The sequence below is a fragment of the Poromitra crassiceps genome (genome assembly GCF_964638095.1).
Source record: "Poromitra crassiceps genome assembly, chromosome: 11".
NCBI classification, from domain to species: Eukaryota; Metazoa; Chordata; class Actinopteri; order Beryciformes; family Melamphaidae; genus Poromitra; species Poromitra crassiceps.
The window spans coordinates 35,249,746-35,262,969 of NC_139643.1; the positions used below are offsets into that span (position 1 = coordinate 35,249,746).

The 13,224-nt window shown below is 45.9% G+C and overlaps 1 protein-coding gene across 1 annotated transcript in view; it reads right to left on the reverse strand.

Annotated features, from left to right (window-relative positions):
• Positions 1-13,017, reverse strand: part of gabbr2 (gamma-aminobutyric acid (GABA) B receptor, 2) — a gene marked incomplete at both ends in the record, with an annotated part of 258,155 nt that extends 245,138 nt beyond the window's left edge. Inside the window, one exon of the mRNA XM_083646683.1 lies at positions 12,715-13,017. Within this exon, the coding sequence (XP_083502809.1) occupies positions 12,715-13,017 (303 nt within the window). The remainder of the gene's footprint in view (positions 1-12,714) is intronic.
• Between the last annotated feature and the right edge of the window lie 207 nt (positions 13,018-13,224).

The window sequence follows — 13,224 nt, forward strand, 5'->3', positions numbered from 1 at the left end:
GTCGCCACCTAAGGGTTCTGTAAAATAGGTTAGACACATTCAATAGCTCTCATATTGTAAGAGGCGATGTAAGAGGCTTAGATCGACACCCCCCCGTCAAAAAAACAATTTGGAGTTATTGACGCCATTTGGCGTCGCTGGCACTCTACGGTAAATTTCTCTTGACGCCATATGGCGTCGCTGGCACTCAATGTGTTAAATGAGAGAGAGAGCTGGGTTTTCAGCTAATTGTTTTTTTTTATATATAGTGTGGGGGGGGAGGGGCTATTGCCATCTACCAAATGGTGGTGATGAAGCACTATTTGGTGCTTCATCACCTTCTATTATTATTGTTCTTTTTCAGATTTCCCCCCATTTTCTCCCCAATTATACTTGGCCAATTTATCCCCATGCTGCCCTATTGGCTGCCCCCAGTCGCTGCTCCACCCTCTGCCGATCTGGGGAGAGCCGAGACTAGCACCCCGACCAGGCGCCCCACGACCGACCAGAGGAGGCGCTAGTGCAGCAACCAGGACACATACCCCAAATCTGGCTTCCCATCCTCAGGCACAGCCAATCGTGCCTGTATGGACATCCGACCAAAGCGGAGGTAACACGTGGATACGAACCTGTGACCCTCGTGTTCGTAGGCAGGGAATCTACCGCTACACTACCCAGACGCCCAGGTAGGGCCTTCTATTGGCCGGCTGCCACTGGTGTGCGTGTGCATGCGTGTGAGTATGTCTGTGTCAAATAGAGAGGAGAATGGACACGAAGAGAGAACGATTATGATGTCTATGTGGAACCTGCCTGAGTCTCAACACATCCCAGCTGTGGCCATGACAACAGAGCTGCCCTCTGGGGACAGGTGCCAAGTGCCATCGACCCCCAGGGAATAGAACACACACATGCTACAACAAGCACACAGTGTGTGCTGCCACACCTATACAAGTCCACCTCTTCTATCACTCAGATACACAGGATCACATGTGATGAGAGGCCTTCACTCACTCAAACACACCATATGCAACGCACTCACACATTCATCACAACAGCACCTCCTTTTTTGCCTATAGGAATTACACAGGCTGTAATGTAATTACAGGGCTGACAAGGACAGACTCTCTCTGCGTATGGCTGTGTGTGTGTGTGTGTGTGTGTGTGTGTGTGTGTGTGTGTGTGTGTGTGTGTGTGTGTGTGTGTGTGCGTGTGTATGTGTGTGTGTGTGTGCGTGTGTGTGCGTATGGCTGTGTGCTGGGCCCCCCCGAGAGAGACGGGGGCATACACATGTTTCGTCCAATCTCTAATGACAATGCCACACCCCTTCCACGGTAATCCTTTCATTTCTGTCCACTCACAGGAGAGGGTAACGGGGAGGTGAGTGAGTGTGTGTGTGTGTGTGTGTGTGTGTGTGTGTGTGTGTGTGTGTGTGTGCATGTGTGTGCGTGTGTGTGTGTGTGTCTATGGGGGGGGGGGGGGGGGGGGTGAAGAGAGCGAAAGGAGGAGTGAAAGGAAGATAGAGCAGAGAAGAGAATGTGATGGAGAGGATAAAGAAACTGACTGGGGAGGTTGATGACCTGATGTGTGTGTGTGTGTGTGTGTGTGTGTGTGTGTGTGTGTGTGTGTGTGTGTGTGACGGAGGAGGAGGGGTGCTCTCACTGACTGTGTACCACATCCATGCCGCATTTTAAGGATTATTATTACATAATAATGGCAAACAGAGGCGCTAATGAATATAGCCATCTGTTAAAAAGGTTGTCTTGTCAAGTTGGGTCACGGCGGCCACATTGTGATCTGTGGGATCAAGGTCAAAGGTCAAACAACATCAGAGAGGGGTCAATGCAAAGAAGCAAAGTCTCTGTCTGTCTGTCTGCCTCTCTCTCTCTCTCTCTCTCTCTCTCTCTCTCACACACACACACACACACACAATCTTTCACACAGTCATTTAGTGATGGAAATTCTCCCCCGACATGCAACAGCAGGGCATCTCCCTTAGGGTCGGTAACCACGGGAACCATAAGCACACAAACTCATAGTGAGTGCACGAAAAAATGACTTCAATACACAGACTACAACAGCATATCATGAAGATGATTATGAAACCATTTAGCCACTCAACCAAAAACATCAAAGGAATCCTGAATGGAATGTAGAATGCTCACCTCACGTCAGGAGTGAGATAAGAGTGATTTGATTGCGAGTAGTTTGCAATGAAGCGAGCTTTAGCAGGGGGCAAACATTCAATGTGTTAATTGACTGTGCAAACGGCTGTGCCCCAGATCAATGGCAGCTTGGTAGGTAGATGCAGCAGCAGCAGCTTGGTAGGTAGATGATGCAGCAGCAGCAGCTTGGTAGGTAGATGCAGCAGCAGCAGCTAGACTGACTCGGCGTTGCACACAACATGGCAGCAGCCATCTTACTCAAAGCATTTTGAGAAGCACTGAATGAAGTCGGGCGGAAACCTTGTATCTCCAAATTCGGCCATTTTATTTTTTCATACGTGGATTTTGTGGGTAGGCTACCCAAAAATAAGCTGTGAAAGTCCCAGGTACTTTGGGCCAGTGAAAGATGTTATATTAGTATTTCACAATGTTAAAATTTGAATGTTTTTTCTTCCTTGTGAAAAATTGCTTTTCTGGAGATACAAGGTTTCCGCCCGACAGCAACAATATGCGAGATGCTCCATCTCTCCACCCTACTTTGCGCTCCTAAACTCCTCGTTTCCCACCACCGTCCATCCTCCCCCCCCAACCCCACCCACCCCTCTCTTTCTCCTGGGTGATTTCCCACTGGGTGCCCCCCCCCTCCTCCCCACACACACACACACACACACACACACACATCGCAGTACAGCCAAGTGAATCAGAAAGTAAATCTTTGTTTAATGTTAATGGCAGCCATCTGCCTGCTTTGCCACCTTTTGGAATGCCTGTGCAACTCAATGACAGGAGGCTCTCAGACAAGAAAGAAAAGGCCGAGGACGGGGCACGCCAAACAGATGTCTCATCACAGCATCTGCGGCGGCGGCGGCGGCGATAGAAGGGAAGATTAAAATCTCCCGATGACAAATTCATTTCAAACGTAATTGATTCTGTAAAACGGAATTCATTAAAAGGATTTGTTACATGGCGGTGTTGCCTGCATGTAATTAGGATGCAGTGAATTCAGTCTGGCAACATATGTTCATATCAGCTTTTTTTGTTATTAGTATAGCAGGGTAAATATGCTGAGATCTTTGTGCTGTCATTACAGAGGAGGCAGCACTCCACATGGCACTGACGTGACGTATCGGCCTCTGTGTCAATTTGTCAGGAATTTCTCATCATACAGGCATCTGCAACACACAGTGCAGCTGGAAGCACAATGCTCCACTGACTACACCGCGAGAGAATCCCGGGCTGACAATACAGGGGGACTCCACTGTATATCATTTAGCTCAACGAGCTAATGAGCTAACAGCCGAATTTGATTCCTGCCAATCACGCCGAGGCAGGTTTAGCGGTGCAGAAAGAATAGGTCGACAGGCAGATCGGAAAGAGATGCGCGATAATGAGACAACGGCATTCCGTTGTGTTTAATTTCAGCAGGAGGCGCCGCTGAGCGCTTGACTGATTGTTAGTTAATGATACCTGTGCGGGGTGATTGTCTCCATCTCCAAGAATCACACCTGCCAGAGTGATATTGGCACTAGCTGCTGGTATCCCCACTCACACATCCCGTCTATCAGGGATTATTTATGTAGCAGCACTCCAGCAAGATTGTGCATTTGGAATGTTTATTTTATTTGATTTGAAGTTTTTTCTTCAAATCAGCCGTTTCCGCCTCCATGTGATTGGCCCTTGGTCAGCGAGCGCATCAAAGCCCCGCAGGGATGCTGGACGACAAGAGATAGTGGAAAACGAATTTGTGACATTCCTCAAACAAACACTGAAATTTAGGAACATTTCATCTACCACACGAAGATGCACGCAAGGTGCTACATGGAGAAAGCCAGAAGGCTCATTTGTTTTTCTCACACTTGAACTGACCTGTTGAGTGTCAGTGTTTGGCATACCAATGCTGCATCCAATTAAGTACTGTTCAGTGTTTCCCCTACCATTCTACAGGCCTGGCGGGCCCGCCAGGCCAACGACGCCCCCGCCAGGCCAGATTTTTTATTTTTTTCTCCCCCTGCTCTCCCCAAAATTTCAATAAACCTTTATGGCATATTATTACAATACAACAATACTGGTGTTGACAGTAATAGAAGATGCCAAATCATTGAAAACAATAAGCATTTTGCTTTTAGGAGCATCGTGCCAGCGTGCCGTGCTGTGTGTCATTGCCTGGGAAACGCACATCCCATAATACAACTGTTCGCATCGCATCTCATAATAGTATGATGATACTTGGGATGCCATAGCGAACATAGATGTGAACAGGTTAGCTAAAAGTTTAGCGTCACCAGCGAGGGCCCCCACCATTGCGGTCGGGGTACGTTTCTAAATCCCTCCAGGCCTGAAAATGTTTCTAGGGGAAACTGCTGTTATTAATGAAGAGACGCCGGCCAAGGGGGCCGGGTGGTGTAATGTACCAGCAAAGAAGAGCCAAAGATGACAAACGTTTCCCTTTTAAGCCTCAGGACAACCCTCAGGGGTCAACAGGAAACAGTGGTCACTCATGGGGTCAAGACTATATTGTGATGATGCTGGTGAAAGGGACGGGCACACAGAACAACTAGCTTTGTATCAGCGACAACAGGATGCACAAACAGCATGTGCAACAGCAGTTGCATGGATGGCCTTTGATAACATCCGTCATCATAAATACATTTTAGGTGTTTACCTGACACTATTATCTTGCACAATTTAAAATTGCAAGATTAGAATACGCTTAAAGGAGCTTAAAGGCACAATAGTAATAAATGCCAGGGTCAAGACCATATAGTGCCCACAGAATATTATTGTGACCATAGCACGATACAAATGAGAACGTATAGAATGTGTCATCAAATGTAAGAGAGATATGCAAGGAAAAGAAATAAATTAAGAGCAAAAGATTGAAAATGCAACCCCCTTCCCCCCATCCTGAGACTCCCCTCTCAATGACACTGAACAACCAATCCATGTCTGCTTGGCCAGCTGACCACAGTGCTCTGACCCCAGGCAGTGCTGCGGGGGGAGTAGACTCTGTGTGTCATCAATGTGTGTGTGTGTGTGTGTGTGTGTGTGTGTCAGAGTCCTGTTGTATCTATTATACAGACAGCTTCAGGCCACTAAAGAGCCTGCTTCATCGGGGAGGTTCATGTTAGTGTTGGTCTTGTTCTCCTCCAGGCCATTGGAGACCTGACTCAGCCAAAAGGTCAGCAATTAGTGCTGAACTCGACTAACTTGAGTCAATGGTGACCCTGTGTTTCATTGCTTCTGATGAACCATCTCAGGGTGAAAACAACAAAACTATACTGTCTGTGACATTAGCATAATTGCCTGTATGGAAAACCTGTTAAATTATATCATTGACATCAAATGGGCAAGAGCTTAATAGCCTCTAACTGATCTAATGCCAGTACCTAATGGCATGTAGTAATTGCGTCTTCTTCTTTTTTTCATATGGCCATTAAAGTATACAGCCTCAGGGCAACAGCACAAATAGCATTACATTATGGATCCAATAAGAATTAAGAGGTTAGCCATTTCCTCTTCCTGCATAGAAGATGGTATAATCCTATTTTGGGATCTCCCTTCACTTAAACCTACACCTCTCTCTCTCTCTCTCTCTCTCTCTCTCTCTCTCTCTCTCTCTCTCTCTCTCACTCTCTCACTCTCTCTCTCGCTCTCTCTCTCTCTCTCTCGCCTCTCCCCTGAGATCCCGTTCATTCTGTGAGAACGTGACACACATTGATCCTCTCTATGTGTGTGTGGGGTCAGTGGACTGGACACACACACAGCCACACTCAGCACTTCCTCTATGCCTCGAGAGCAGCACAGCTGTCACAAGCTGCTCCTCTCTAGCTCTCCCCCTCCGGCTCGCCACGTCCACATCCTCTCCATAGGGATAGTGTGTGACAGGCCAACGTTGGCTGACCCCGTACGGGTCGGCGGCGCTATGGCAGCAGAGTGGATGTCAGATGTTTAGATAATAATGTGGCACACACACCATATGAGACCCTGACATATACCACGTCCAAAAGGCGCTGGCTTTTTTGGCCCGCATGAAATGGGTTTCCACACACGAGATCAGGGGTGAGTTGTTCTGAGTGTGTTAACTGCTGACTGGGTGCACCGCAGTGGATCAGGAAAGGATACTGTGTGTGGTATGCAAGAGTGGGTAATGGAATATATACCCAGTTATGTAAAAGATGAAGTCAAAAGTGATTTTTTTTTTAAATATATAAATATGTGCAACAATGACTTACAATGCATACATAAATATTCAGATGACACATTGCCAAGCGAAGATTCTCCTCAAACACCACAGTCAAAAGAGCACGAGCGCTGAAGAGGCTCTCCTCCACTTCAGATCTCTGCTCGACAGCAGCGTGACCTCCATTATGGTCATGCTGCTTTTTCACAGAAAGTCTAACGTCTTGTGACAAAATGACAGGAGGCCTTACAGACAGTACATCATGCTCAGGGGTGTGTTCTCTCCCTCCTGTGAACAAGTGCACCGTACGCCGGTGTCCAGGCGACCGACATGTGCACAGATGTGACATGTTGCAACCATTCTCCAGCGGACAACCGATATGTGTGTGCGGTATCTGTAGAAACACAGGTCATGATGCTAACGTGGGCCTCAGGAGGCCCATAGCATCTCATGGATGGACAGGGCCTTGTGACTAAAAATACCCATCTGCATATCATCTGGTGCGCTATAGGTGGAGATCCGCGTGTGCGACGACTGCGGACTCTGCCCGTCTTTGTGGTTGGCATTGATTTGTCTTTAAAAATACATGTGTTCAACCTTCTCTGAGAGCTAGAAATACACACTGTCAGAAACATGAGAGCATGGGAACAGATGTCCTTAACGCACACTGATACCATCTGGTGCGTGAGCTTTCTATCCAAGAAGCGGCCATTGATCTTGTGAAAGTGGCCACTGATATGAAGAGTTCTAGAAGCAGATCAAGTGGCTCGTCTTTGTTGCCTCAGAGGAAACTCTCCGCCCTTTTCATCAGCTAACATTTGGCCCTTTCCACAAGTGACATGGATCGATAGACAGATGCGGCGATGGTGATATGGGGGATAAATCACTCATTCTTCCCGGAGCCTAACGAAGGGATTTACATGTGTCTTTGGCTTCTCCTTCCATCCCCCCCCCCTCCATCTGTGTGACATGGCAGGTCTATTTCATCTCAATGCAGCTCAAGCTCGTAAACGCGGCCGCTGAAATTCAGTCGCAAGGTATAGTTTCCATAGAGAGTTCACGTGACCGGCTGCTTTACCAGGCTATAGTTTCCAGCTTGATAGAAATCTTTTCCACAGAAGGTGACCACTGCTGCAGTATGAGCTGTACATTGGCCTAGCATGTTTTTATGGCGTACATTAATTAATCCACGTTGTCTCGCTGATATCCTAATTCACAAGCATTCAGATTCATACAATAACATCTACGGTTTGTGTGTGTGTGTGTGTGTGTGTGTGCGTGTGTGTGTGTGTGCGTGTGTGTGTGTGTGTGTGTGTGTGTGTGTGTGTGTGTGTGTGTAATCCCTATTTGTGACAGCAACCCAATCTCTTGTCTATTTGATTTGTAAGGTTGACATTTGTATCTACATTAATGGCTGACATGCAATTATGCATATCAGCCTATCATGCAACTATTATGCAATAGTTGATAAAAAAAATAACAAATACGTTCTAACATTTTGCGTACTACTGTTCAAGATATGTTCCTAACTCCTCTGCTAGAAGTGATCTCTCCTTGACTGGCTTCCCTCGAGGGGCCTGTCCTACAGATCCTATAAGCCGGTGAACTAGCTATTGCTTAGCCTAGAACACTCTCACTGCCCAAAAGTCTGCCTTCCATCCTCTTCCAGTGCGTCCTGTCCTCTCCCAAGCTTTGATCCTCTAAGCCTGCGGAGTTACAGTATCCGTCCCCTGTTACAGTCAAACTCTCACATCCAGAGTGGAGGAGCAACTCGTGCCCTGACACTCCGCCTCAAAGTCCATATAAGCCACCCTGCTTCTTCTCTCCCTGGAATGCACAGGTTCTAAAGCAAAGAAAGGCCTGCATCTGCAACTCGACATCAGCCCACGGCCGTGACGAAAAGTCTTTTTGCGTGCAGCTGAGCCGTAGCATGATCAACCAGCGAGTTCCCACCGCCCCAAGCACAGCTCGTGCCCCGTCCTCCAGGCGCTCCAAAGTGGAGCATCTGCTGTACTTCCAGTAACTGCTTCTTCACCCCTTAGCCCTACAACCACCAAGCAACTCCATAGTGCCACAGCTTCAGCTCTGAGGGCTTTTACTGTGGGATTGGCCTCCAGTGCCTCAGCCTCACCACCACCAACATCAGCACCGTCATCATCAGCACCACCACCCAGCCGCACAGCACCAGGGGATGGGCTGGCCTGCTCAGCCTGCCCATGGCTCTATCGAGAGGGGATAAAAGGATAAAGAGCCTCTGCTCAGGGACTGATTACTTACATCTGCCGGGCTAAATCCCAGTGCTCTCTCACACACACACACACACACACACACACACACACACGCACGCACGCACGCACGCACACGCACACACACACACACACACACACACACACACACACACACACACACACACAAACACACACACACACACAAACACACACACACACATGCCTGCTGCTAGCTGCAACAAACGCGCTGATGCATGTATTGTTTTCCAACATAAGCATGTGGGGAAGGGGGGAAGCCATGTTTGTGTTTGTGTGTGTGTGTGTGTGTGTGTGTGTGTGTATGTGTGTGTGTGTGTGTGTGTGTGTGTGTGTGTGTGTGTGTGTGTGTGTGTGTGCCCCAGTGTCTGTGTATCTGTGTTTGGGTCTTTCCCGTCTCTAACCATGTGTAAGAGAGTAACAGAAAGAGATTATACGGCAATAAATGCGTAATGAACACATGTGTTGTAAATTGCTAACTACGCCGCTAACTCTGCGTTATTGCTCCTATAAACATGTTATGGCTCCAACAGCAATACAGCTATCACTGCAGCAATAACACAGTCCAGGGCAAAGGTCTTATCTACCTGTAAATGTTTGCACGTGTTGAGAAGCTATGGACACTTCAGATCACTTTGTTTCATATAAACAAACAACATTATAGTCCCACATGGGTAGATACATGCTTCACCCATGCAACACTCAGGATGTTTCCTCGCTATTCTCTCTGTAACCACAACTGATTCCTGTTGCAGCGATGTGTTGTCATTTGTGCTGCAGGGTGTTCTCTCTGGTCCTTTGTTGACTTTAACAGTGGCAGTCAGAGTGTGTTTCCAGTGGCTTGTAAATGGAAATTGCTGGCAGCATGGTAATAATAACCCCAGCAAACAGGCCACCTCTGGGTGATATCCTGCATTGCATCATTCAGCTATTCAAGTAACTAAATCCATGTCTATATGTTCTGCTCCTTAGAGATGGGCATCCGCAAGTATTTGTTGTTAATTCAATAATCAAACGTTGTTGTTTTTTTTACACAGCCATGGATTATTTTTATTGTGACATATCCTATCCTACCCAATCAGCGCTTGGATTTCCGGCTGGTCTGTACAACAAACATCTCCAAAAGGCATTGGCAGTGCCACAGTGGAATAGAATTTAGCCTTTGAACAAAAAGTCTTCACATGACCCTGTTCGCATGCGTTTCCATTGATTGCCAGTATTAGGAAGCTGGCATCACTATCAGACATTGGCAGCGAGCGGATGTCAAGCTGGCCCACTGACCTCTCTTGCGTCCAGCTCAGCTTTCTCTCCCGGGGAACAGGAGGAGCAAAATCATAACTCTCATAACAGCATATTAATCCGATGGTCCGAGAGTGCATGCTGCTTGTGACGGCTTAGCCCTGTCAACAGAGATTTGCATGCTCTTTCTCATGGGCACACCTTGCTATCCTGAATAAGTGATTCAATTCTCCAAAGAACAAAAAAAAAAAAAAAAAAAAATGGGTGCAATCCAGGGCATAATGAAAAAAGTTAACATTAAAACCCTTGTACCCCGCTAGTCCATCTGATGGACTTTTCCTGCATTCGCGTATGGGCCGTTTCGACAGTTTTTGAGTAAATGGTTTTAAACTAAGGCTAGGTATTTTTTTGGGGGTATTTGACAAAAATCAATCATAGTTATCATTTTTATACGCTCCTAAGACCTATTTTCAAAAATACTCCTCAATTTACTACTGGTCCATCTGATGGACCCATTGACTTCCATTGAAACCACTCTATTGGTACTCCCAGCAAATTTTCACAAAATTAATTTATTTCATTTATTTCAGCGGGCATCCTGGACCAAATACCTTGAACTTTGACCTTAATATCTAACCTTGGAGTTGGTAGAAATTTTGGGGGAGTTACATGGTCTCAAAGTCCATTGCATAGTTGTCCCATTGATTTCAATGTTAATTTTGCACAAAAAGAACTTTTTTTTTTTGACTTCCAGCAAATTTTTCAAAAAATCATTATTTCCTTGATGTTACACATCTCACCTTGACTCAAGCGGTTAAAATTGTAGTTTCTAATGTGTTTGCCTATTTCCCCATATTCCCCCAGTTTTGGCATAGCAATCAATTCCATACAGTTTACATGAAATGTAAAAAAAACTGATTCCTATGCCAAAAATGGGAAAATATTAGAAAACTGAATTTGACAGTCCACACTACTGATTTGAAGCCTTTAGACCAGGATAAATGCTGGACTAAAGCTCGTTTGTGTTTTTTGGGGAAAATGGCTGGAAGTCCAAAACATGCGCTTTTTGGATTTTTGGCTCAAAATATGAAAAAATACTATTTTTACAAAAAATCACAAAAAATACAAAAACCCACTGATGATGTCACAATGTCTGTGACATCATCAGTAATGTCATCAGTGACATATTATTGACAAAAAATCATCTCATGACATCACTGATGATGTCATAGGCTAGTGATGTCATAGCTATTGTGACATCATGCCTGCGAATCTTTGATACTAGGCATCTTGCAGTGGTGACTTTTGTAAAACACCCCAACCTGCCCATAATATCAGACCCAAAGCCAGTTTGTCTTTATGGAAATGGAAAAAAAAATCACTTTTTTTTTTTTATGTACTTTTTTTTTTTTTACTGTACTTACTGTACACTGGCATTTGAGGGGTTAAAATTCGAATAGGTATGAAATGTTGGTATGAGGTATTAGGGAAGAAGTTACCAATGAATTATAAACAGTCAAAAATTTAAAAATTTAAATTAATATTTATAAATTAGTACAGTATTCCTGTTAAGGTCCATCAGATGGACCAATAGTAAATTGAGGATTCCGCGGCATTGGGGTACAAGGGTTAAGATATTTTGAGAATTAAAAAGAACCTTTGAATCAGACTGCTGAAATGATGTATATGTAATTGGCTGAGCAGCAGGTCTACGCCATCTCATTCAAGAGATGTATCTTAATTGCTGAAAAGAGCTGTCAACTCATCAGCCTGCTTTCATGTTGACATGATATGATTAGAGCCGTTATTCTCCACAATTGTATTGTGCCCCCATAAGGAATGAGCTACTACTACTACTGCAGAGTAGCCCAGCATTGTCAGTAGGCTACTGACTGATTGATGCAAATACCTAGTGTTCTCAAAACGCTTACATTGCTTAGGCCTACAGCACCACTCTTCAAGAGGATTTCATCTAAGCTTCTCAATTGTTGTAGCCTATTATTATTAGTAGTAGGCTAGTAATTGTTAGTATTATTATTATTATTATTATTATTATTATTATTATTATTATACAGTGTCCTTATCAAATAATATCAAATAAAATTGGAGCTTGAGTGCAGTCAAACCCAGCTCCTTTCAAGACTGAGTGCAAGGAGTCTGAGGAATGGCACATCAAATTACCGCCATCTTCAGGTAAGATGAGAAGCAGCTCCTTTCCTGTCACACAATACAGTGATTCGTGACTGAAATGTCTTATATTTACATAGACCGCACTGGAAGCTGAATTCACAGACACATCTATCTGATATTAAACTGATGATCAGAAAAAGACTCAACTCGTTACACTCTCTACCACTGAGTGTGCCGAGTTGACTGTCGTTTTATTGTACACAGTAGGCTTTGCATTCCACCAATGCAAACTCAAAGCTTGAAGGTAGCCCTACGTGAGAGACGCTATGTCCCCTGTGTCTATGCAGCGTCTCTTAATTAAGGTGCCAGGTTACACCCACTTCTGGCATTTAAAAATAGACACACGTAGGGAACAGGCTCGATCACCGTGCAGTGTGGTCAAATAAGTAGCGACAGCAGTCGAGTTTAGCGCAATGAAAACGCGCTGTCGTTAACGAGGCTGCGCAGATGATACAAACATGACAGAACGCAGCGTCTCTGCATGGACGCGCTGTATGTATGGAGCGCAGCCTGCATGCGCTGCCTGCGGGGCAATGCAAACGCGCGCGCGCACAACACACACACACACACACACACACACACACACACACACACACACACACACACACACACACACACACACACACACACACACACACACACACGTGAACGTACACACAACACACACGAGCCATGTCACCGTTATGTGGCGTTTGTTTACCTCAGTGTCGTAGATTTTAGTGATGAGTGAGAATGAGTACTTCCTGGACTCCCGTATGTGCTCGATGGCCAGCTGGACCGCGGGTTCGATCCCCTGGCTGATGCTGCTCATCAGGGCCGACTCGTTCATGGGCATAAGGACCATGATGGGCAAGTTTTCCCCGTCCCTGGCGAACCAGCTGTTGTCCTGTCCGTGTCTGGTGCGGTCGTTGCACACCTTGGCCAGGGCAGGCTGGAGCAGCAAAACAGACAGGAGCAGGACGAACATCTCCCAGCCGCTGCAGTCCCTCCGGGCTGGAGCCATGCTATGAGACCAAATGAGATCCCGCCTTACCCTCACAGTTTAGGCATCGCAAATTCGGGCTCGGCCGGGATGCCCAGTCGCCCACCCGACAAGAGAATCGTAGCTATATCAAAGCGGACCGGACAAGAAAGCCGCAGCAGCCCCTGCAGTGGGCAAACTCGTCGTTTCGCTTATGACTGCAAACTGGAAAATAATTATGCTTGATAA